Below are 27573 nucleotides of genomic sequence, written 5' to 3'. Positions count from 1 at the left end.
TAGCATGTGAGATGTTAAAGCTACAGTGAAACTTCCAAATTGTTTTCTAAATTGTCGAAATCTATAGTTTTGTGTTGGTCGTTTAAACATTTAGATCATGCGTTAGGAAATTCTGGTATGACAGACTCAGGATTTCATTCACGATGTCAAGACATCTGATCTGCTATTAACTTAGAAGAGGCAGAACAAAAAGATCCCCCAATTTTTAATTACCCCTAAGAAGGAGTCAATGAGAACTGGGATCATATATGTTCAGTCAACATAATCAGATTATAATCTTTATTGGTTCTGTAAAAGGAACAATTATCAAACCTGAACTCGATATTATCCACGATGTTATAACATTCTGAGACTGAACAAACAATACAATGCAGAAGATAAATAACACAATTAACTGTTAAACCAGTTCGGTTTAACTACCTACTCTGGGGGCTACTAAGCTAGGAAGAAGATTTCACTATTAGTAGTACTATTTTATGTAAACAACCTCTGGTTTACAGATAAACAACTTCTGGTTTACCTAGTCACTACCCAATGCAACCTTTATCTCAGATATCCATCCAAGACAAGAGAACCTCTGCCCACTCCCTAGTGATACCTAACTGTTACAACCCTGCAACATCTATTTACACAATTAACAATGAACAATAACTTGATCTTGCTTCACAGCTTCAATCAAGAACATAATACTCAACTCTTACCTACAGGTTTCGAGTGAGAAAAATAACTTCTCTTACCTAAAGGTTTCGAGAAGAGCAGGGCAGCCATCCCACAACCTTGGCGGTCTACCTTCTACAAACCCTTATGACTACATCTTGTTAATTCTCGGTTTGCTTCCTTTAAAACTAGGTTACAAAGGTTTCTATTTATAACCTATTCCCAATTGGACTTGGGCTTACAAATCGCATCACTCCTTGCTGTTACAAATCTGAAGATATCTTCTGCTACAATCAAGGTCTTTTAATCATAAGTTTCCTAATTTATCTCCTAAATTAGAAACTGCTGAATCTTCAATCTTCTGATTTGATTCTTCAATATTCTGACTTGATTCTTTGACCTTTAAATCTGCGCCACATAGGATTACAAAATATTCCATGAATATTCTGTATCTGTTGAGTATCAGACTGAATCTTCATTCCAGTTCTGCAGGCGCGATGTGATGAGTTGATGTCATGATATTCCATATAACATCTTGCTTGTACCTGTTTTGTTCTTTTATATTTGCAAGACTTATACATTGTATTATATATTGCTGCTATTATGTTTTAGCCAAACATAGATGCCAATCAACCAATAAAAGCATCAACAATCTCCCCCTTTGGCATATTTTGGCTAAAACTATACACACATTAAAATGCAGCAAAACATAAATGCTTCAACTTTCAAGACAACAAGGAAGAACAGACTTTTACATTCTCATAATTGGGCTCTTCTGTTCTTCAAGTCTTGAACCACATCATAACATCTTCAGTGTGTACTGTCTTTACACTACAAAATCCTTTGTTTCTTTTGACAGTAGCAAAATCAGATGATATTCTCAGATGATATTCTCTCCCCCTTTTTAGCCATAATATGACAAATACTGGACCGATGTCACAATATGCAGTGGAACACCTTCATGCAACACTGATGAACATGAGGAAGACGATGGGAGAAGACATTTGTCTTGGAGGACCAATGGTGGCATAAGAGAATCCTTTCTCAGTCTTTAACTAGAAACCAAATCCTAGCTTAGATCCTAAGAGAGAACTTGAGTGAAAACTGTCCACCAGTCCTAGTAACTCAGAACACAAATCACAATTGTGTTCATAACTCAGATCACAAATCACAACGAAAATAGTTCCTATACTGATGGTTGTATATGATGGAACATCTCTGTTGTTATAGCAGAAAAACCCATGGTAGAGACACAAAACATCCCTAGCCCGTGTTTTTCTTTTTCAGGACAGGTTTTGGCAAAGCAACCCATCGCAATACCAAACCTAGACACGACTTATAAGGACACACACGAAGGACATCTTGAGAGAGTTTGATTTCTGTAATCTGTGGAGATGCCTTTATATAGCCATTTGAGATTATAGGAATTAACGATTTTCTTGGTCTTGTTCAACGTTTAAACGGTTGAATAGGAAACAGTTCCGAATACATTTAATCTTTCCAAAGCAGTTTTTGGTTGTTTTCTGATAGGAGTTATCTTTAAAACCAGCGCATGCATAGTCATTGATTGAACTTTACACCGACCACTGATATGTAGAGATAAACTTCAAGACAGATTTCCTTGTTTGACTTAGCAGATTTAATGTCTTCAAACATGTCATGACATCTTGTCAGACATTGTCACTTTTCTTCCCCTTAAGCACATAGCTCAAGATTCTTCAAAATATTAAGACAAATCATCCTATGGACCAAGTAACAGACCTCCTACTTACTCTTCTGACTCACTAGTCATAGACATAGACTTCTTTTGTTCTGAACACCTTGAGATTGTTTAATGCAACCGTGAAGAATCTTCCAACACTTGTTGACACACAGTTACCTCATCAGACCAGAGAAAAAATTGTGGATTCCAGTTGCACATGGTTAGATTTAACTATTCACTGACAATAGTGTAACATTTTCTTCATGATGTTAGATTATTTTTGACCAAGACATTTTTCTTGACATAAGAAGTCACTTCCCCTATCTGAGATAGTCTAAGCTTCTTCAAGGAAAACCTTGTAATGATGAATGGAAAACATAAGACGCATCTTCCTATCTTCAAGAGCCTCACCCTCTATTTAACTATCCTGCTGAACACACTCACTATAGCATTGTTGCTCCTTTACAATAGATACTCACACCAGAAATTAAGATGTTATAACATTGTTTCTAACATTAGTACTACCAGTATCTTCCACAAGGTTCATATCTCTTTCTATAACAGACCCTTGTCTACCAACTTATCTCCATCTGAAATGATCAACTGATGACCTCTTGATACTAGATGCACACACAGAGGGGTTGCCACATTCTCAACATAAAAACTGCCACTTTTTGTATTTTGTTGAGCATAACCTTACCATGTTTATATTGGATCATGGTCTCCTTAAGAAAATTTGAAATCCTTCTTGAAAAGATTAACAAGCTTTTTATCTTGAATCTGAAGAATCCTCCTTATCTTCAGCTCTATTGATCAGATTATAGAACTTCTGTCTTCATAGTCATACTCACTTAGTGAAGTCTTCATTATGAAAGTAATTATGTATTTCCAGAACACATTACTAACATCAAGATCAGAACATGCCCATTCTAATCCACATTATGTATGACCTGCCACTTTAGACAATAATGTCGCTTTTTCAAACTTCGTATGCACATTCCTGGACATTTTTCCAGGATAATAGCACATTGTGATGTTGACATCACCCAAGACATAAGCTCGTCTGACACCCAAACTCAAACAAACTCTGACTATCCATAAAGATAACACGTCTCTATAGAATGACTTAGAACACAAGGAACAATTTGTGTTCACGACACGAAACAAGACTCTATTCTTTAGAAAACAATTGTAAAGAATGACCTCAGACTACGCAATATCTGAACAGTACCCTTAAACCCTATGCTTGTCACAAATTGACAACCATAACCTAGACTCTAGACTTTCCTCATATCCGAAAGAAGAACATGAGAGACTCAAACAAGACTCAAAACTATGAAAAGGAAAACACTCTAGGATCCTGAGCAATTTAAACAACATACCTGGACTTTAACAAAAGTCTTGATCAAGAGATGTTATTCGACGAAGAACTGCATCAAGGTGAACTTGTGCATAGGTTGGAACATGCACTAGGTCAGAACAAGTGATACACACCATCAATACATGTTTTTAGATGATAAAACAAAGAATAATCCTTGCTGGTCTTTAAGAATAAACATGTCCTGAGTTATGTTCTGACATCTTGTATGACATTGTTCTTTTGGCTTAAAGATTAGTCTATAAAAGACTTTACATTTGGATAGAAGCAGAATAACATTGTCTTTGCTGATCTTCATACTCTCTTACTCCCCCTGAGATATATAAATTTAGGACATCTTTGATGTTCGTTCTTGAAGTTCCCTTTATTTGGAATTTGCCACAGTTTCCAAGTTTAGAAACCTCAGTTTACTTGCTACAGAAGATTCAGATTGCCACACTCTGCAACTTGAAGTAGAAGAAACCATGATTATGTAACCATAAATCAATCTTCTGCATATAAATCTGAGCTCTACATACAGACCATGCAAAATATCCATCTCCCATTAAGATATTTAACAGTATAAGTATGCTTCACCAGATACTCTTGCCACACTTCCTTAACTTGTGAAGATAATAGTGAACACGGACCTTTGGTTCACACTAGTCCTTGAATACATAACTGGAAGGACTTCTCATATAATAGGTACTAAGTCTCCCGTCAAAGTACTTTATTAGTTACTCAGTAAGATTTACTACTCACACTAGTTTATCTTGACTGATTTCTTCTTCTCATTCTTGCATCCAGGTTCTACACCCAATAAGTACTAAGTCTCCCGTCAATGTACTTACCAGTTAGTCAGTTAGAATTTGCTACTCACACTAGGTCATTTTGACTGATTACTTCTTCACATTTATACTCTTTTTTTCTTGGCAAACTCAATACAAAGAAACTGAAGATCTTGAGATGATGTTGTAACATCTGGCGTGACATCATCCTTCATGGTTCTTGGTTAACATCTCTAACATATAATTCATAGCACTTGGGGTGGAAACAAAAACGTGCAATTATCAGTAACATCCATAAATATCAAGGAATGCAATAGCCAGCATCTTAATAAGCATTTCTTCAGACTTTCATTCTGATTTTGAGATGACGGATGCCATAGTCTGAACCTATAGAGGAGATTCCCTCATTTAGGTTTCTGGAACAGACTTAGTTATAACATAACACTGAATTAGTCAGATTCTTCTGAGCCATCTGACTTCCTTGATTCCAAACAACACTACCCTTTCTGGACAACAACTAGGGCAGTAAACATTCTTGACCATATTTCATTGTGATTGAGACACAGTATTCTGCTCCAACAACTGCTCTATGGTTATGAATGAAGATACACATATCTGGTTCCATTGATCAGAGGAAAATACCAGATGTAAGCTCATCTTGATTTAAACATAAAGGATCAGAAAGGAATACCTTCATGAGTTTTCTTTGGCACTCAGATTTTACTTCTAACCTCCCTCAAAATATGATTTGGGTAGAAGCACATGTTGATCGTGTCCTGATCAACTTATAATCAGACGTTTCCTCTTCCAGACCAGGAGTATGTTCCAAACCAATGTTCTCTCACTACATCAGTTTAGCACCAAAACATCTGTTCTTCAGCTTGTAGCTGCATACCAGTACTAATGTCCCAACATCCAGTAAAACATTTGTTTCTCCTTCTAGGAACACTCCAGCCTTGAAATTCTTCAAGGTTCACACTTGCAGATGATTATGAATATCATTGATCAGTTGATATTCAACAGCTCTAATAAACCATGCCATTTTGAGTGGACTTGAGAGATTACTCAAGTATCTTTGACACTTTAATTATAGCTGTAAGATTCTGCCATACACTCTGTTGAATATAAACAACCCTAGAATCTTTCTTATACAATAGGGGTTGCATAGAGACTATGCAGTGGAAAATAGCCATACTTCAACAGAATTCACACAATGCTTACTTCAAATATCAATTGTAAGCATGACATCCAAGGATTGACTGCAACTCAACCCTGCACAATGCTTGCTTTTGCATCAAGCAACAGACTAGACCTAACCAACTTCCTAATCTGAAAAACTCACATAGATACAGAGGTTACCTTATCAATATCTTCACTCCCGCATGAAGATTTTGATATGTTTCTTTCTCTGTAAATAGATACAGGCTTGAACAATTCAATTCAAATGCTTCACTCCCGCATGAAGCCTTTGGATTTAGCTCTTATTGTTCCAGCATCAACAGCTCTGGTCAGGTTGGTCTAATCCTCCACATATACGATTTTTTTTTGTTTGAAAGTGGGATAGTTTGGACTTTAAGTAGGAAAGTGGGGTAAAATATGATATTCATCGGAGAAGTTGGGTGAAAGAGTAAAAATATCGCTTTAAAAACATTTGTTTTAGAATGTATATCATTTAGGTTTTGTTTGGAGTTTGAAAGAGAGGGAAGGAGATGACTTTCAAAAAAGAACTTTTAAAAAATATTGAAAAATCTTTTTTTAAATAATAATTTATATAAAATGATAAAAAAAAAGTGTTTGTCGTTAACATAATTTTAATTTTAAAAAACTATAAAAAATATAGATTACATTTAAATAATTTGTCTAATTCTTTCAAAACTCTTCAAACCACTATTCTAATACAATTTTTAAGTTTCTCAAATATTTTTTTTTTTGTTTTTGAATAAAAAAAAAACTCCCAAAACTCTTACTATGTAAATGTGGTATGTTAATCAAAATCTATAAAAAAAAAAACGTGTTTTAAAACTCAATTCATCTTTGTTGCAGTCTCAAACCAACAGTGATGATGGTGAACACTCCTTAGAAAACTTTAACAACGACTAATCCTAACAGCAAAAAACAAGGGCGATGTTCGCTGACGATTATTTTGTTACATTAGGAGCTTTTCCACACATGAACATCATGTTGTCCTATAAAGACAGTACTATAACGCGTCAAAATTTTCTAGTTTGTCGCTTCTCACTCCCAACAAACCTCTAACTAACGTTTTCTAAGATTTCATCACATCATGGTGGGTCACATTAGTTAACCTCAAACTTTCACTAAAAAATAAGGTTGTCTTAACTTGAACTTATTCTATGATTTTTTTTTTTATTCTATGCTTCCTGATTGTCTACACTTTAGTATAAATATGACCAAAAGTTTCCACTTCTTCAAACCACAATCTTTTTTTTCCTATCCCTAAAGTTGCAGCATTATCATGAAATACATAACTCTAGTATACACTACACTAAAATGGCTACTAGATTTCATAATATATTATCATTTCTATAGGCTTCATGATTCTCATTTTCCTCCAATAATTGGAGAGATGAACAATATATGTTATTATGAACATACCAATGAGTTAGAAGAAGATGTAGAATGTTCAGTGTGTCTTTGCAAAATAGAAGAAGGAGATGAGATTAGAGTATTGAGGTGTGACCATATGTATCATAGACATTGTTTGGACAAATGGATTGCTTTGAAGAACCACACTTGTCCTCTTTGCAGAGAATCATTGGGACCAAGAAGGGTCATCACTGAGCTTGGAGCTGAAGTTCTTCAATTTGATTTTTGTGTAATGAGGAATGATCGAGATCGTGATGACTGGTGGATACGATGAGTAGTACGGCTTTCACTATAGGCTTTGTATGTAAATACCAAGTTTATGCAAGATCTCATGATGTATGTGTTTAGTTGAGTGATTATCACTTAACTGTTAAATTGAATATTTCATATCAATTTATCAAAGTGAATAGAATTTTTACGTATCTTATTTTACATTTTGAAAAATGTTGTGTCAAAAAAATTTTGAAAATGTTTTAAGGGTTAGTACATTAGTTTGCATAGAAGAAAAAAAGTAAAAACAATTAACACGATTGATTTTTTTAATGCAGTTCGACCAATAATGTCCACACCTGCAAGTATAAAGTACTAATAATTCCTTTAAATTATTATAATAATTAGGTTTATAGTGCTACAAGTAACATATATAAACTACAACAAATAATGATTTTTATGACGGAATTTTCACCTCAAATAAAAAAAATCGAAGTGTAAATCATATATGTGTCACATCTTTTTTAATTAAAAAAAATAATCATATATCTCCTCGGTTTTACTAAAAGTGAGGAGTAATGTAGGCGAAGAACCCTTAAAGAATGTGTGTAACGTAACATCGGTATAATCATATGGATTAATGGTTTTAAAGCACTGCTACCTAATATTCTGATTAGACTTTGCGTTATCCTTACTAAGATTAAGTTTAAAATCGAAAGATACTTAATTGTATTAACATTCTTTGTTTCCCTTTTTCTGGAATTGATCTTGTCATTATTAGAACAAGTGGGAGATTGTTGGAAATTATTAATACTTAATAATATTTAATCACCATGGGTGTGTTCCAAAATGACAAGAAAATATTTATGTGAAGTTTGTATTTTGAATATGAAAATAGGCAACACTTCGTGAAGTGTTGCAATAGGCTGTTTATAGTTTGAATCAAAAATAGGCAACACTTCGTGAAGTGTTGCAGAATGAAACATGCAACTCTTGGTAAATGTTGCAATAGGCCAAGCATTGTAACTTTTGAAAAAAAATTGTTTCGCCAAGGGTCGCTACCTTATGAAACTATACTAATGTGACATATAAAAACCTCATTCTGGATTCAGAAATTAACAATAAAAATGTACATCTGATAAGCCTATCATCTTCAGTAAAATTCCACACACTCTTTGCTACATCCGAGTAAAAATATGGGTTACACAACCTTTATAAATATAATGAATTCTTCTAATTGTAAGGAAGCAATGAATTTATTGATTTTGAAAAACCATCGGCCAAACATGTGTTTCACATCCCATATCATATAATAACTAGGAAAACTTGTGATAAGTGCAAAAATGTAGTTATTTTGTGTTTGTAAATAGTGGCACTTATCGATACTTTTTGTTAATACCAAATGAATAATTCCCCGTTTTGTGTATAAATAAGTATACTTTGTGAATAGTTGTATTTTCATATACTTTTATACCTTTTGATAGTTTTTTTGTCTTTTTGTAGGTATTCTTGTGTATTTGGAGCATGAGAAATAATGTGTCGAAGACACGGCTTCAAACTCACGATTTTGAGCAACAGAACAAATTTGTCAACGAATAAAACTCAAAATCAAAGAATAATAAATCATCAAATTGCTTGATATTTTGTCATTTTTATATATGAAATTGAATAAGTTTTCCAACGCTTCGAACCGGGCGCAAATCAGAGTTACGGTTCTCAAGTTATGGCAAAAACACTAAAGCTGATTTTTTTCAAATCAACAGTCAGCGCGCGGCGCGCCTTCCTGCGCGCGACGCGCTCTACACCAGATCCAAAATTGCATAAATAGGGGAAAAACACTTTTTTTAGGTTATGTTTTTGGGGTATTTGATCCCAATCCATCAAACCTTCATTTTTTGGTCTAGATAGCTTAGAAAACACCATTGGAGCTTGTAATCGGATGATCGGAGGTCGAATTTCTCATCGATTGGTGTTGACAAACCAAGAAATATTTGGTTCCTCTCCTTCTCTTCTCTTTGTATTTCTATTTTGGTGAGTTTGTATGTAAATTACTCTAAACCCATGGATGTTAGTTGCTTTTTCTACTAGTTGTATGAAGTTTGCTTTACAAATCTTAATCGGTGTTTTTCTGATCTTTTTGCTTAAGCGCTTCGGATTTCTGTTGTTATAGAAATATGCTTCGTGAATCTTGATTAAGAGAATACCTGTTATATATATATATATATATATATATATATATATATATATATATATATATATATATATATATATATATATATATATATATATATATATATATATATTCTAGACATAGGGTTTGGGGTTAACATCCACATAATATCTAAGTTTAATGTCTTTGTGTTGTTCGATCGGCTGAGACATCGTCGAAAGAGCATTATAGTTGAACTCTCATCGGTGTTGCAGAAATGGACATTGATGTGAGGGATATGTGGTGATTCTGATGAGTATTGTAGATTGAGTACGGCGGAGTGATAAATCTAAGTTTGTGAGGAATAGTTTAGATTCAAACCAGATAAGTTATTCTCTATCAAGAATGAATTCTTTTTATGTTCATATGTTATATTTTCCTTGTTTACTTAAAACCCATTTATTCCAAACTCATAACTAAGAATCTTTCGAATGGCAGTTCAATAGCACTAATCTTTGTGTTCACGATAAATTCCCGGATAAATACTTCCAAAACTTTTGTTGCTTGCCGCTTTACCACTTCAACAACTTGAAGTGGGTTTGGAAACATAATAGGTGTAGGTCATGCCCTAAGACATATGAGGTTGAAACTTTTTTCAAAATTATAAGATAACAGGTTGTTACAAAGTGATGTATTAAACATTCTACACTAATAATTTACATAAAGTTTTGAAAATAGTTCAAAAACAACAAAAGTCATGCCTTACTTTCCGAAAAATCATATATTGTTGAAAACCTCTTCGTAAACAACGTTTGTAATTGTTGCTTGGAACTTTCCATGTTCATCGTGTATCAATATTTTGATTCCTTGTCTTGTTGTGACCCTTGATAGTGTGTAGCAACCTGCCCTAAAAATTAGACTTTAGAGTCGCCACCTATTTTACCAGGGCGAATAGGAAACCCTACGCAGTTAAGAGATTCGGGGTAAATTATTATATTCGGGTCAAGGGAAGGTGTTAGGCACCTTTAACCCTTTCCTAAGGTTTTAAGTTTAAGGCAAAGGTTTGTGGCTAAATATGTTAAGGTTTAGGGTTTATAGCTAAGGAAATGAATAGGGTGAAAAGTGAGATTTTGGGGAAGGGGACTCGCCTTGTTGCCAAGTGCCTACGTACCTCCTTAGGGAGGATCAGAGTCAACGTAGTTCGGGACAGGGTTGTACGCCTTAGAATTAGTATGAGGTTGTTTGAAGGTATTTTGAATTACCTTATCGTAGTTTTGAAATTCGTATTTTGCAAGGTATTTTGAATTACCTTATCGTAGTTTTGAAATTCCGTAGTTTGTGAAAGAGATGTGTTTTGAATGGTGTACAACCCTGATTATAATATGTTCTATTAATCGCAATGATCAATAGATTTAATCACCATAATTAACAGATTGATAAAAGATTGCTAATTATTCTAATCGATTGATTCGATTATCACCATTAGCAAATTGAATGTTTTAATTATTTTAATTGAAGGAAATTGATTATCGTTAATTATCGTAATCAATAGGTTTGATTAAAACAAATAACGAATTATTGAGGGATTACTATTCATCGTAACCAATTGAATCGATTAAAATCCTTAGTAAATAACCCTATCTGAATTATATTATTTAATTAATTAAATAATGAATTATTAACCATCGCGACCGATTAATTCGATCGAAACGAATAATAAATAAAATCCTAATATTAATTATATTATTGATTTAAAAAATCAACTTATATAATAACCATTATTAAGGTTAATTACATAATTATATAAATGATATAAAACAAATAAATAGAAAAATAATAAAGGAACTTGGGCATGATCCTGTGTGAGTGACTCCTGAGCGTCCATGGTGTACATGCCTGTTCCAGGGCGTTAGATCTAGGGAGAGATCAATCTGAGAGCTGCTGGTTGAGGATACATGGGGTGTGTGCGTGCGTCAGGTGTACCTGATCCGTAGAACTTGAAAGAGCAAAAATAGAATGATTATTTTGCAAGAAGCAGGGTTCGAACCCCTGCCCTTGCACATGATTCTTTTGGTCACAAGTGCTGCCAATTGTGCCATGCTCATTAGTTGATATATATATATATATATATATATATATATATATATATATATATATATATATATATATATATATATATATATATGCGCCAAAAACTATGAGTATTAAACAAAACGTCATTTAAAATTCAAAATAAAAACGCGCGCGTCCCTGTGCTTCTTCTTCGTTGAAACTTTTCCTCTGGATTTTTAGCTACGGATTGGCCTGGGAATTAGCTACGATCGCGTCCATAGCCAAACCTGCAAAATTCCAAACTCGAGCTACAAGCACCATCAATCATGACAAAAACCCAGATCAATTGAAATTAACCATACGAATTCAATGAGCCTATTGATTTGGCCTAAAATCACTTCCACGCAGAACCCCCATGTATGAAACCTCGAACCCTAGCAATGGCCTTGCGTGATTCCTGCACTTAAACTCCAATTAAATTGCACAGGAGGTTTGTAAACATGATTCTTAACACGAATATCTATTCAAATGTAATTTATGGTGAGCATATGAGCATAATCGAAATAAAAAAATGGTGTAAACCGTGACTTATGAGGGCATGATTCAGAGCGCTTTCAACCTCACTAGCGATTGGAATATCTTTAGGGATGTCCCAAGAACCTGTTTGAATTACCAAAACTCCTTGAATCAATCTCCAACTCCAAGAACGAATTCCAATTTTTCTTGAATTTTATGAACTCGGCTATGGCTTCTTAACTGCAGAAAAAATCCCCTAATGCATTGCACAATGTTCTGTATTTATAGGAGAACATGTTAGGTCAACCTATTTGGATCCAATCTTGTTAATTTGTGAGATTGGCATTTGATTCATTCTTAAATAAAAACTTTCTAAAATTGACTCAAACATGACTTATCTCTCTCCAATCTTCCTTGAACGAAATTGAATCAAATCTTGGCTTATTGAATGATTGAAATCAAATGAAAAATAGAATCACAAAAAATCCCTTTCATATTTTTCCATTATTTGACTTATATTGCACTTTAAATAAATAAAAATTCCAAAAAAATGAAATAAAAATCAAAATGGCGTGGGGATGGATTTGGAGCTTCTTAGTAACCTCATAACCCAGTTTGGATCATAAAAGGTTAGGCCCATTTGTAAAAGTATCCATTTTGAACCTTATTTTCTTCACATATTTCACCCAAAATTCACCAATTTTGACAAAGCATATCTCCCTCAATTTTTAAAATATGGAAGAGTTCTAGAACTTTTTGGAAACCTCAAGATGTCCTCTATAAGCCACTTTGGAACCTTTTTCCAATTTGAAGATTTTATCTTGATGATATGGTCTTTGACAAAAAACTGCTTTTGGTTGACTTTTGAAAAGGACCTGTAATGTTTTGGCTCATATATCCCAAATGAAGCATTTCTAGCCTTGGCATGTTAGACACAAAGTTGTAGAGAATCTAATTTTCTTCAGAATAGACTTTGGTTGGGAAATTTTTGATACTCCATGTGAAAGTTATGGCTGGTCAAAGTTCAGTTGACTTTCTCCTATAAAACCCTAATTTAGAAACTATGAGCTTTGTTGATTTCTGATCTCTCCTTGATGAATCATGATCAAACTTTGATCAAATGATGAATATAACATAAAAATGTTGATGTTGACCAAAAATCAGGAGTTTTGACTGTACTTTGACCCTAGTTGACTTTTAGGTCAAACTAGTCGATTGTGGATTATCTGAACCATTGACTGAGCAATCTTGTAAGCTGGGGCTTGAAACGTGGCATGGGGATATTTTGAAACATAATGAGCCATCTGAAATCCATTGGAGACCTTGATTCATCAATTTCCTTAGGAGAATGCAAAACCCTTGTCCAGGAGGTCCTTGATTAGGAGAATGCCTTGAGTAAACCCTTGAGCCTTGAGTCATTGAAGATGAAATGGGGAGGGCGAATTTCGGGGTATGACATAGTGCAACATAAATTTGACCATGGGTAAATACATCTCTAGGCAAGTTTGAGGGTGTGTTAACATACATTTTGTGAGTTAATACATACTCCAATCTTCTGGGTTATTGTTAGTTAATTAAATTTTATTTATGATTTTATTGCATTTTAGATATTTTTATATGAATTAGGTTTGAGCAAAATAGGTGCTCCCTTTTAGTGTTTTAATGTGTTTTTGCTTGTTTAAAGGTTAACTCGGCCGACCTAAGGCAAGACTGAGGTCATCTGTAACGAGAAGCACAAGATGAAGGAAAAAGAAGGACTTAGAGAAAGAGGGAAAATCAATGATGCAAACAGCTGGCTTCAAGGGACAGCGTGGAAGGTAGAATATATTGGAGGGAATTTTTGTCGTGCTAAAAAAGAGGAATAAAACATTCAAATTCAAAGGATAAGGCTAAGAGGCACTAGAAGAAAAAAGGTAGTACGATAGTACATTGCGCCATTTGTGCACCGTCGCTTGAAGCTCTGCTATAGTAGTCTGCCATAATACACCTTGTCTCCCACCAACATTTTCTGTACCTGTTTCCTTGCAAGCCATGCAGAAAGGTTTGGAGGATTATGTTGATTTTGTGATGGGCTTGAAGTGACTTCCTCAATTTTGGCCCATGATCCAAGGTGCAACGCAAACCCTAGCTTAAGTCTATAAATAGGACTTTTGATGAAAATGAGAAGGAGCTCAGCAATTCCAAGAGAAATACGAAAGTTATAATTGCGAGGAATAGTAGAAAGTAGATAGAGACTTCTTCTTCTCATCCAATCCTGTACCAACTGTCGAGTCCTAGCGCGACTCGAGTTATCTCTTGTAGATTATCCGTCTCAAGAAGTTCTCAAGGCTCTCTTAGGTTTTTATCTCTTTTTCATTATATGTTTAAAGATGTTCCTCTTTAAAACAATTTATGTAGTTTGTACTCATCTCAGTATGAGTTAAACCTTTTGTAGTTGAATTATGAGAAATTAATATTAAGTTGTTTTTATGTGATATGTTGTGAGGTTGAGTGTCTTGTTTAACTATATGTTAACATGTTTTAAGTTTGCTTCTTTTCCTGATCAATTTAGGAGTAGGTTACAGCTCGTTGTTGTGAGAGATCCAACAACAAGTGGTTTCCTTAATAAAAATGGTTGAATGAGTAGGATAGAGATATTCACTTGCTTAGCTTGCTTAGATATAAAGAGAAACAATTATCGGGGAATATCATAATACAAATAGACGTATATTAGGGTTACTTTTGAGGCTTAGAGATTTGTTCCCTTGCTTTTCATATACATGCTTTGATGTTGTAGAGATACACCACATGATTACTCTGACCTCACATGTCACGACACTGCATATCAACACACATAATTACTTCTACAATATTAATGGATCATAGCGCAACTCATTATATGCTTTACTTATGAACACACTAAGCACTACAAATCACCAATTATTTCTCTCTCTGCTCATGCTTGAGAATTCAAATATAATTAACTACAAAATCAATATAAGTAATTATATCTTTTCCTATGGGTATGATACTCTTATTTTATCACTTACTGCAATCAAATATACATGTATATTTGCAAGTGACACGACATTATTTCAAGCAAATTTCCATTAACCCAACCAAACACACATAAGTCATAATTAAATCACATAATTCATCTAAATCAATTAATAAAATATGACTTAATTTGATTAAATTTATTAATCAAATTTCGTGGTGTAACAAACCACTCCAAATTCCAATGAACAATACAAGTAAGGACAATATTGCGCTTGAGAGGGAGCTTGTTCCTCGTAAAAATAACATCGCAAGAACACTTATGTTGGAAAAAATGAACAAAAAATTTGAGAAGAGAATTAGTGGAGGTGTGAGGAATAAAAAATGACTTATGAACAAAAAATAACAAACAATTGGCGCGTCTTATTAAAATATAATATAAAATAATTAAATAGTATATAAATAAAAATTTAAAAAAAAAACCTAATACTTGAGGTATAGATCTATTGGCATATCCTATGAAAATAAAGAGTGGGCGCCAATAGCATTTGTGCTTCCTTGACGAATTAGTCTAACGCGCCAATAGGATTAACGTTGTCTATGAAAATAAAGAGGGAACGCCATAGAAATAACTCCCTGTACAATTTTTTTTGTTTGAAGTGAGATAATTTGGATTTTAAGTAGGAAAGTAGGGTAAAATATGATATTCATCGGAGAAGTTGGATGAAAGAGTAAAAATATTGCTATAAAAACATTTGTTTTAGAATGTATAGCATTTAGCTTTTGTTTGGAGTTTGAAAGAGAGTGAAAAATATAACTTCGAAAAAAAGAATTTTTAAAAAAAATATTGAAAATCTTTTTTAAGTAATAATTTATATAAAATGATAAAAAGGTGTTTATCGTTAACATAATTTTAATTTTTAAAAAATTATAAGAAATATAGGTTATATTTAAATAATTTGTCTAATTCTTCCAAAACTCTTCAAACCAGTACATATATACAATTTTTAAGTTTCTCCAATTTTTTTTGTTTTTGAATAAAAAAAAAATCTCCTTAAACTCTTACTATATAAATGTGGTATGTTAATCAGAATATATAAAAAAAAAAACGTGTTTTAAAACTCAATTCATCTTTATTGCAGTCTCAAACCAAGAGTGATGATGGTGAACACTCCTTATAAAACTTTAACAACGACTTATTCTAACAGCAAAAAAACAAGGGCGATGTTTGCTGACGATTAGCTTTTCCACACATGAACATCATGTTGTCCTATAAAGACAGTACTATCACGCGTCTAAAATTTCTAGTTTGTTGCTTCTCAATCCCAACAACCCTCTAACTAACGTTTTCTTAGATCATATCACATCATGTTCACATTAGTTAAACTCAATCTTTCATTAAAAAATAAGGTTGTCTTAACTTGAACTTATTCTATGATTTTTATTTTTATTCTATGCTTCCTGAGTGTCTACACTTTAGTATAAATATGACCAAAAGTTTCCACTTCTTCAAACCAAAATCTCTTTTTTTTTTTCTTTCTATTTCTAAAGTTGCAGCATTATCATGAAGTACATAACTCTACTATACACTACACTAAAATGGCTACTAGATTTCATAATATATTATCCTTTCTATAAGCTTCATGACTCTCATTTTCCTCCAATAACTGGAGAGACAACCAATATGTGTTATTATGAACACACTCATGAGTCGGAAGAATATGTAGAATGTTCAGTGTGTCTGTGCAAATTAGAACAAGGAGATGAGATTAGAGTATTGAGGTGTGACCATATGTACCACACACATTGTTTGGACAAATGGGTTGCTTTCAAGAACCATACTTGTCCGCTTTGCAGAGAATCATTGGGACCAAGAAGGGTCATCGGTGAGCTTGGAGCTGAAGTTCTTCAATTTAATTTTTGTGTAATCAGGAATGATCGAGATAGTGATGATTGGTGGATACGATGAGTAATACGGCTTTCACTATAGGCTTTGTATGTAAATACCAAGTTTATGCAAAAGATATCATGATGTATCTTTGTCATTTAAAATTATGAGTAAATGTGTTTAGTTGAGTGATTATCACTTAACTGTTAAATTGAATATTTCATATCAATTTATCAAAGTGAATAGAATTTTTACATATTTTATTTTACTTTTGAAAAATGTTGTGTAAAAAAAAAAATTGAAAATGTTTTAAGGGTTAGTACATTAATTTGCACAGAAGAACGAAGTAAAAAACAATTAACACGATTGATTTTTTTTAATGCAGTTCGACCAATAATGTCCACATCTGCAAGTATAAAATACTAATAATTCTTTTAAATTGTTATAATAATTAGGTTTATAATACTACAAGCAACATATATACACTACAACAAATAATGATTTTTCTGACGGAATTTTCACCTCAAATAAAAAAAAATCGAAGTGTAAATCATAGACACGTCACATATTTTTTATTTTAAAAAAATTATATATTCTCTCGGTTTTACTAAAAACCGAGGAGTAAAGTATTTAGAGGACACACATTCGAATTCCAACAACTATATTTTTACAGATTTTAAATTTTTAAAATTTTTATGACTTATTACCTCGATTTTACTGAAAACCGAAGGATAAAGTATTTAGAGAACACGTCTTCGAATCTCAACAACTAAATTTTATCACCTTTCAATTTCTTTAAAAAATTATGTTATGACCTATTACCTCGGTTTTACAGAAAACCGAGGGATAAAGTAGCTAGAGGGACACGTCTTCGAATCCTAGCAACTACATTTTATCACCTTTTAATTTAAAAAAGTATATATTATGATCTGTTACCTCAAATTTGCTTAAAACCGAGGAATAAAGTAGCATTTTTTTTATTTATTTATGACCCATTTGATGAAAAAACTAATTAACGAGTCTTTGTCGTCCATTTATAAAATATCAATGGTCAAGATATTAGCAACTCATCAATCCACATGAAACTTTAGTGTTCTGCGTGAAACTCTCATTAGCCAATCAAAATGTTAATGCCACAACTATTCATCTTATATGTAAAGTGTTGAAATATAAACTTAACATATTAAAAACAATGATAATGAAAGCAAGAGCAAGAAAATACTTCAAGGTTGGTTTCTTAATGTTTAATCTTTTCTCTAGTAACTTATTAATATTATTAACACTGTTGTTGTTGTTGTTGTTGAAATTTAGTATTTAACAATTCTATTGATTTTGTTTATTTGTTGTTGTTGGTGTTGTTGTTGAGATTTAATGTTTAAAAAATCCATGGATTTTGTTGTCGTTGTTGTTATTATTCTTATTGTTGAGATTTAATGTTTAAGGATTCTATTGATTTTGTTTTTGTTGTTGTTGATGAGGAAAATTTATAATTTTTCAATAAATTTGATGCTTTTTTTAATACAACGAAAAAAATATGTCAATTTTTTTTTTTTGTAAACAGGACTTTATCCCTTGGTTATTGTTAAAAATCGAGGTAAAAAGTAGTGTTGTTTTGAAAATGCAAAAAATGAAGTTGTTGGGGATCGAAGCAATGACCTTTTAATTTCTAACCTCGGTTTTAGAAATAATGAGGTGTTAAGTGATAGCTTTTCATGTCGTCATTCGTTACCTCGCCTGTGTAGCAGAGATTAAATGCATTTCGTGGTCGACGTTAGATGTGTCATTTGTAGTAGTGATATTATTACATTTTAATTTACAATAATACCTCCGAACCGTACTTTAGGGGCTATCGTCCCTGCATCCCATATCACCTACTCACAACAAAGGACTAAAACATGTCTGAGTCAAATTCAAGAGTAAGGTTTCACCCGCACCTACCTCTTTTTAGTGGGTTACAGTGTTACAAGCAACATATATAATACTACAACTCAATTTACAATAATACCCCTTAATTGTACCTCAAGGGCTATTATCTCGCACCCATAGTTGTTTACTCACAACAAACAATTAAACCTAAGACATGTTTGAGCCATACATAAAAGTAGGGGCTCCACACACTTCTACCGCTCTTTAGTGCACACACATATGCACGCACTCACTCACAAGCACACACACAAGTCATAGGCAACAATCATATATACTTATAACTTCTTTACTTTGTAGTCACAACCAAATATTTTGCTGATGTTATAAACACTATTTTCTACCTATATGAGTCATAATAAAAAAATACTCACTTTAGTGAATAACAAATCCCTATGAAGATTTCCTACATGACGTTCACGTCTTGTTATCTGGGGAGGTACACCTCCAGCTTAACATTGAGAAACATGAAACAAGTCCAAGTAATGCTTGAACTTGTCACTGATGACTGACTTGATCAACATATTGGTTGCAATCTATATAGTATGAACCTTTCAAACTAATATTTGTCTAGATCCAAGTAACTCTCTAATCTTGTGAAACCTCGCATCACTATGCTTGGTACTAACATGATGCACTTGATTGTTTGTCAAATAAATGGCACTTTGACTATGATAAAGTCTATAAACCTTACCTTGCTCAACATTCAACTATCTCACCAATCATATAAGCCATAAGACTTCTTTGGCATCTTCACATGCCGCCCTATACTCTACTTCATTTTTCGACTTGACCACTATGGATTGAACTGATGATTTTCAACAAATATGCCCTCCTGTTAAAGTAAACACATAGTCTAAATCAACATATTCTACAACTAAATAATCACTTGTCAATTTCCAAATGCCAAATATTGTGGAAATGGTATACCAAATGTTTCTTCCCCATACACGAGTCTCTCTTCTCCTAGATGGGATTCAGACTCCCTTTCAATTACTTTGAGGTGAGGGTTATTAATCATATTAAAATTGTCTCGTCACTGCTGCACCCTATGAGTTGAATCTGGACTATGATTTTTTAATATTGGCATGAATACAAGAATGATGTTCTCACTTTTACTCTCTTTTTCCACCTTTCCAATATTAAAAAAAGTTGGCCAAGTTCGACCGAGGTCAATGATTGTTCTCTTATGATAAATATGAACTAGTAACCCTTTTAGCCATACTGCTCATGAGAATATCTCTTATGATAATATTTGTGAGATTTAGGTCAGAACACTTTCAAAACGTAACGATAGATTCTCAAAATTAGGACGATAAAATCACTCTGTAGAAAGACTGAGGTATATATATATATATATATATATATATATATAACCTATCTCAAGAAAAAATTGTTGAAGACCTATCTCATTTTCTTCTAAGAAAATTTTCTCAATGCCTTCTCCCATCATAAACCCAATTCAATTTTGTTCTTGATCAAAATCCATCCAAACGTTCAAGTCTTCTCATTTTTTTATAAACATGTTTAAAATAATTTAAAAGTGTTTCTTTTAATATATATACCGGAGAAAAGAGAATTCACATAAAATTAGAAGACATGTAAACCAATTTGAATAAGAAAAATAAATTCTTTTTAGAACAAAATTAAATATTTTTTGAAATTCATAAAAATCTTAAAGAAAATTAAAAAACATTTATAGAGACTAAAATCAAAATTTCGTGTGGGTTCTTATGTAAATATTTAAGCTTTTTATATGTTAATGATTTCAATAAAAAAAACGGAGCATGTGTTTGCGGACTTGTATTGGTTATTTATAGTATTCTTCTATTTATATTATATTGTTGGTATTGTCACAGGAAGAAGATATGGTTTACGCATGTACTTTGTTTTAAAAATATATATAAGTTGTCACTAGTTTGACCCTTACTAAGTCTATCTTATTTTTTTTATAGGCTTAAATAGTATGTTGATCCCTGTAAGTTAATATGTTTTTATTTTTAGTCTATAATCTGAATTTTTTTTAACTAGTTGTTATCGTAATAAAGCGGCAAACAAAAATTTGGAAGTATTACTTCAGAAATTATCGTGTCTACAGAGAATGGTCTAATTAAAATGTCATTCAACGGTTTCTAAGTTTCTGAGCTCGGGTTTAAATGAACAAAAAGTGAAAAGATATAAACATGAAAATAAATACATTCTTTGGATAGAATAATCTATCAGGCATGAATATATACTATCCGTCACAAACTTAAACCTACCGATTGTTGCAATCAACCTACAATATTCGTCATTATCATCACGTATCTCTCACATCGTTGTTTATCTCTAAAGCACCAACGAGACGTATCACAACCGAGGTTATCTCTAACGCAAAGTTGCGAGAACATCCATATTCTCGTGTCGACGATCTCTCGCACGCAACTCAAACACGGAAGCATTAAGCTCAGACACAAATTTATCCCTAACAAGAATTAGTGAGGTAAATCTCTACAGCAACACAAAAGAAATAATAATAATTATTATTATGTGAATTCTCTTTTCTCCGGTATGTATATATATTAAAAGATATACCGGAGAAAAGAGAATTCACATAAATGCAAAGAGATCAAGGAAGATAACAATAATAATTTGTAAAACAAGTTTTATACAACACCATGATCAACAAATATGCATATGTCCAGATTAAAAATAGATACAAATCCAACAAAAGAGAAATACACAAAGAAGAAGAGAAGAAGACAAACATCTCACGGGTTATCAGCTTCGATTGATGAGAAATTCACCTCCGATCATTCAAATGCACGACCCGATTGTTGTTTTCTAAGCTAATCCTACCAAAGAATGTTGGTTGATGAATTGGGAACTAAAAAACCCCATAACATAACCTAAAAATGTGAAAGAATATATTTATAGAAAAAAAATTTGTAGACCGGGCTATGCCCACTAAAATATTTCTAGCTGAAAAAGAGATCGGGCTAAGCAGGACCGCGTTGAGCCCGCTCACCAGGCTAAGCCCGCTTACAAATTCAATTCTACCTCTGTAATGAAAATGGTAGCGTACTTGGGACCGGGCTAACAGGGCTCTGCAACCATTTTCTTTTTTATTACTCTAAAATTGCGTATATGAAGCCGTGCCTTCTACACTTTATTGCTCGATGCTCTTATATGCTCCAATACCTATACAACGAATGAAAAATGGTCAAACGGTACATAAACGAATCAAAAACTCAAGTATACTATCATATACACAAAAGTCAGAGTTTTAATATAAAAACCAAAAGCATAGAATCGATATGTGCCACAAATATATACTCAAAACAACGGCATTTTGGCACTTATCAACTCTCCCCAGCTTGAAACGTTATTTGTCCTCAAACAACTCAAAGAATCAAAAGTAATAAACCAAAGAATCGTGAATTAACAAGTTTCAAAAAACCAAAAACAAATGTATGGCTCAACATCAAAAATGTACAAACAAAGTAATACTTACCACAATCCTACAACGACAACATGTAAACGAAGCAAATCCTAAGTACAAAAATCATACCACGCATTCTAGCTATAGCCCCTATTAAGCCCAAATTCTACTTTGAAATGACTTGGCACTCTAACTGGATTACTATTTGGGCCTTCAAGATCCTTGAAAATTTTAAACTTGGCACTCTAACTGGATTACTATTTGGGCCTTCAAGATCCTTGAAAATTTTAAACCCAATGACAATTCCAATTAAGCCAATTATTCTCACCCTATTTTTAAGCTAACAATATGCATGTGTTTTTTCATTATATACACTAATGTTCTTTCCTTAAAAAAAGATGGGGACTTGTTAATACACCATTTTCCATGTTTTCATCAACAAGAAACACACTGCCAATGTTGATGTATTCATACACAACCATCCTGCAAAAACATGCCTCAAATCATATATTTCTTCAAAAATCAAAACAAAACAAAATTGGAATCATCAATTTTTGACAGGTAAAAACTTGAAGAAATTAAAATGTAAAAACTCCAGCCATGCACTAACCAGATAATTCCATGTACAGAAAGCAACACAAGAAGGTCATTGTTTGACACTTAAAATGATGTGTTTGTAATACAGATTCAACAAAAACAATGTACCAAATTAATCTACCCAGTAATTTAAACCATTCACTTGATATTGTTGTTTAGTGTTTCTCTTTCGTCATGCTTTTTTGCAACCATAGTAAAGCACATGTAGATACCGTACTTTTTTTTATGTAAGCAAGGATAAATTAATAAAAAGAACTAAGGGTTCTCAAAGCCTTTTTACACAAGAACGGGAAAAACCCGCGAAAGAAGAAATTACAAATCAATTAGAATTACGAAAGATATAACAAAGGATCTTTGTTAAATTCGTAAAAACTACAAATGGAATGAGTAATTTCCCCTATAAAGCTCCATTTCCAAGTCAAGGATTTAATACCCCATACCGTATTATTCACATTCCAAACTTCATTTCTAAAACAAATACCGTTCCTAGTTAGCCAAAGGAACCAAACGGTTGCTAACCAAACTACTCCTATTTTTCCTCCTTTCACCTTCTTTTTTTACAAAAAAGGGACCAATCCGAGAAACTTGATAAACAATCTTCCTCCATCTCTCCCACCTCCTTTCCAATCCATACCGCCACCTCCCTCCACACTACCTCCAACGAATTACATCCAAAGAAAGAATGTTCTCAACTTTCCGGATTAATACCGCAAAAAACACATACCAAAGCCAAAGCAATATTCCTATGAACTAAAAGATCCTTTGTTGGAAGCCTATTAATAAAAAGCCTCCAACCAAAAGCCTTAATTTTGAAAGGGACCTCCATCTTCCAATTCAAGGCTAAAGCATTATCATATTTATTAGGCGGACCATACGGAATAAAACCTTCCGCATAAAAATTATAACAAGAGGCCACCGAAAAAGATCCATCCGTGGTTAGATCCCAAAAAATATCATCCTTCCTCTCTAATGCCACTTCAAATCCCTCAATGAAATTATGGAAAGAATCAAAAACCAATCTAAGAGAAGGTTCGGTAAGATGAAGAGAATTAATTCCACAATTACCCCACTTCCAACAACCGTTTTCCCAACCTCCCATACCCGCCACCGACACCATCTTCAAACTAGAGACCGAATATAACACCGGAAATTTTTCTTTCAAAGAAACCTCATCACACCATATCGCCTCCCAAAACGGAATAGCTTTCCATCTTTACTATGTCTTTTTTCAAAATGCTGGTTTGTGTGGCAAAGGAATTTACTAGAATGCAAAGTAATTTCCTTTGGGGAGGAGGGATGGAGGAAAGTTGCAATCTTATTAAATACCATGCTAATACACACTATGACATGTTTTTTTCACGAAGAATTAACGTGTGTTATTATTATTATCATGAGTTATATAATAATGTTGACAGGGATGCATATTTCTGAATATTAGTCATATTTTTCACTCCATAATAGGGATGCATATTTAGATTGGTGTTAAACTTGTGAAGCTATATAGCCATATTTCATGAGTTATATGATAAAGTGTTTGAATAAGACAAGAACATTAACAGCAGGGGCGGACCATTGTAGGGACAAGGGGGTGCCACGACCACCCCAATTTTTTTTAAATTTTTTTTCATATAGTGAAAATACACATTTACCCTTGATTCAACATAATAATTACTAAAATACCATATATATTATATAAACTTAACAATGCTTTTAACTTCCAGTACTAGTTTATTTCTCAACATTGAAACAATACTCTCACTCTCACTCTCAGTGCCTCAACTCCTCTCATTTCTCGCTTCTCAACTCCACTATCCACGGTCCATCACCATCCACACCACCCGTCGGCTTCCGCTAACTGTTCTATTTTGGGGTAAATAATTTCTCTTCTTTTTGTTTATTTATCTACAACATATAGTTTTTGTTTCATTTAATAGAATATTAGGGTTTTTCTTTCATTTCACAAATTGATGAAAAAAGTCAAATTGATAGTATTATGTTAATTTAAAGAATATTATGTCGGATTGAATGAAAATTAAGGGATTGAATTATGAATTTAGGGATTTAATTTTTGTGAATTGTAAGTTGTGTTGTTTTGGGATTGTGTTGTGTTGTGCTGAAATTTTTGAGATTTTTTCAATTGATTTTGCAGCACAAAAGTAATAATGAAGAGTAAAAAAATTGATTCTTTTTTCAAGAGGAAAGAAAGAGATGACGAAAATTTGACATCTATTTCTGAACCTCGAAGAGTTCTTGAGAATCCAAGAATTGAAGAAAATGCTAACAGAGTTTGTTCGGATGACATTGAGAATTCTTTAGAACGTGATCCTGGAAAACGTGCTCCAATGTGGAAATACCCATTAAATCAAATGGATGAAGTACGAAGAGCTTATTTGAAATGGGGTCCATATCAAATGCATTTAGAGCAATATCCATTGTCTGGTAACTAAGATCATCAAAGAAGATTTCAATACACTTGGTTTAGCCTTTTTCCTTCATGGTTAGAATATTCACCTTTAGAAGATGCTGTTTATTGTTTACCATGTTATCTTTTTAGCAAAAGACCAAGTGGACGTCCAGGTTCAGATGTCTTTATTTCTTGTTTTGAGATTTGTTGATAAAGAAGGTTTTATACAAGAGAGATTTTTTGGCCTTGCACGTGTTAATGACACAACATCTTTAACTCTTAAGCAAAAGGTATATGACATACTTTCTCTACACAACCTTGATGTCTCTAACATTCGTGGTCAAAGGTATGATGGTGCTAGCAATATAAGAGGAGAATGGAATGGTTTACAAGCACTATTTATGAAGGATTGTCCTTTTGAATATTATGTTCATTGTTTTGCTCATCGATTGCAACTTGCTTTAGTTACTGCATCAAGGGAAGTTAAACCAATTCATCAATTCTTTGATAAACTAACTCTTATTGTGAATGTTGTTTTTTCTTCTACAAAGCGACATGATGAGTTACAAGCTTCCCAATTAGATGAAATTGAACATTTGTTAGAGATTGGTGAAATTGTAACAGGTAAAGGTGAAAATCAAATTGGTACTTTGAGACGGGCTGGAGATACTCGTTGGGGATCACACTTATCTTCTATTAGTAGCTTGATAGCAATGTATGAAGCAACATGTACTGTTTCAAAAAAATTTGCAAAGGAAGGATTAAGCTATGCTTCACATGGAGATGCTGATAGTGCTTACAATTACTTGAAATCATTTGATTTTATATTCATATTGCATCTGATGAAAGAAATTATAGGTGTCACAAATATGCTTTGCCAAGCCTTACAACAACAATCTCAGGATGTAGTTAATGTTATGAATTTGGTTTGTGCAATAAAAACTCTTATTCAAGAATTGAAAGAAGATGGTTGGGATAAATTGTTTAGTTATGTGAAGTCTTTTTGTGAAAAACATGATATTGAGATTCCTGAGCTTGATGATGTTCACTCAACAACAAGATTTGGGCGCTCTCGTCTTGAAGAGAACAAGGTAACCATTGAGCATTACTTTAGAGTTGAAATATTTTTCACTACGATTGATAAACAATTACAAGAGTTGAATAGTAGATTTAGTGAGCAAGCGATTGGTTTGTGAACTCTAAGTTGTGCTTTGTCTCCGAAGGATAATTACAAGGCTTTTAACTTTGATAATATTTGCACTCTAGTTGAAAAATATTATCCTATGGACTTCAATGAGCAAGAGGGGATTAATTTGCAATTTCAACTTCGACATTTTATTATTGACGCTCGCCAAGCATCGAGTTTGAATAATTTATCGACTATTCAAGACTTATGTTCATCTTTGGTTGCAACGGGAAAGAATGAAATTTATTAATTAATTGATAGACTGCTTCGCCTTTTCATGACTCTACCGGTATCTACAGCCACTACTGAAAGATCTTTCTCGGCAATGAAAATTATCAAGACAAGATTGAGAAGCAAAATGGAAGCTGATTTTCTAGGAGATAGCATGACGGTTAACATTGAAAGAGAAATTGCTGCATATATTGATTCTGAGACTATTATTGATGATTTCAAGCTACTAAAAAACCGTAGAGCATTATTATAAGGTATTTTTAAGTAATAGTTTTTTTTTTATCTTTTTATGTTAAATTTTGTGTTTATGACAATTTAGATATTTTATATACAATATGGTATAAATATTTAATTTATAAATTATATTTTAATTTTGTGGCCACCCCAAACTTTAGGGTCTAGTTCCGCCACTGATTAACAGGTAAGTTTAAAATAAAATAATGTTTAAAATAAATTTAGGTTCATTACAAGCTACGTATATATCTTAAGAAACTCAAAAGCCAATACCAATAGTAATTGTAAAATTGTGAAACTGAAATATATAGATAATCTTAACATAACCATTTGTCCTTCCTTAAAATTAACAAAATCATGCTACAAGATATTCTTACCTTGCTCACTCAGTTACATGTACATTCCATTTCTCCAAAACTTGTCAGCATTTTTGTTCAAAACACATGCTTGTAATAAGATTGGAAAATTCTTGACACTGAATATGGCAGTCCATTTCGATTTCTTATTTGTGTTTTTGTCTGTGTACACTGAATAAATAATTAGGCTTCCCGCGATGCACCTACCAACAAAGTTCTGGCGAGGATGTCAATTGCATCAGCAGTTATCTTTAGGTCAGATTGGCAAATTCTTTTTCACCTTTTTTTTTTCATTTCTTTTCTTTTCAACCTCATAGCA

At 33.0% G+C, this 27573-nt stretch overlaps 1 protein-coding gene across 1 annotated transcript; it reads left to right on the top strand.

Moving 5' to 3' along the window:
- The first annotated feature begins 24574 nt into the window (after window positions 1–24574).
- LOC131624112 (uncharacterized) lies at window positions 24575–26901 on the top strand. The gene is made up of 2 exons (XM_058895098.1): window positions 24575–24713; window positions 24993–26901. The coding sequence occupies exon 2, from the start codon at window positions 25364–25366 to the stop codon at window positions 26441–26443; it is 1080 nt and encodes a 359-aa protein (XP_058751081.1). The 5' UTR covers window positions 24575–24713; window positions 24993–25363; the 3' UTR covers window positions 26444–26901.
- The last annotated feature ends 672 nt before the right edge of the window (window positions 26902–27573 follow it).

This window comes from Vicia villosa, unplaced genomic scaffold (assembly GCF_029867415.1).
Source record: "Vicia villosa cultivar HV-30 ecotype Madison, WI unplaced genomic scaffold, Vvil1.0 ctg.000106F_1_1, whole genome shotgun sequence".
Classification (NCBI taxonomy): Eukaryota; Viridiplantae; Streptophyta; class Magnoliopsida; order Fabales; family Fabaceae; genus Vicia; species Vicia villosa.
Note: the sequence above shows the minus strand (reverse complement) of the source record. Positions and strands in the feature narration are given on the sequence as shown.

Coding starts and splice junctions, on each gene's coding strand:
- LOC131624112 (XM_058895098.1), top strand. CDS start 25,364: ATGCTGTTTATTGTTTACCATGTTATCTTTTTAGCAAAAGACCAAGTG.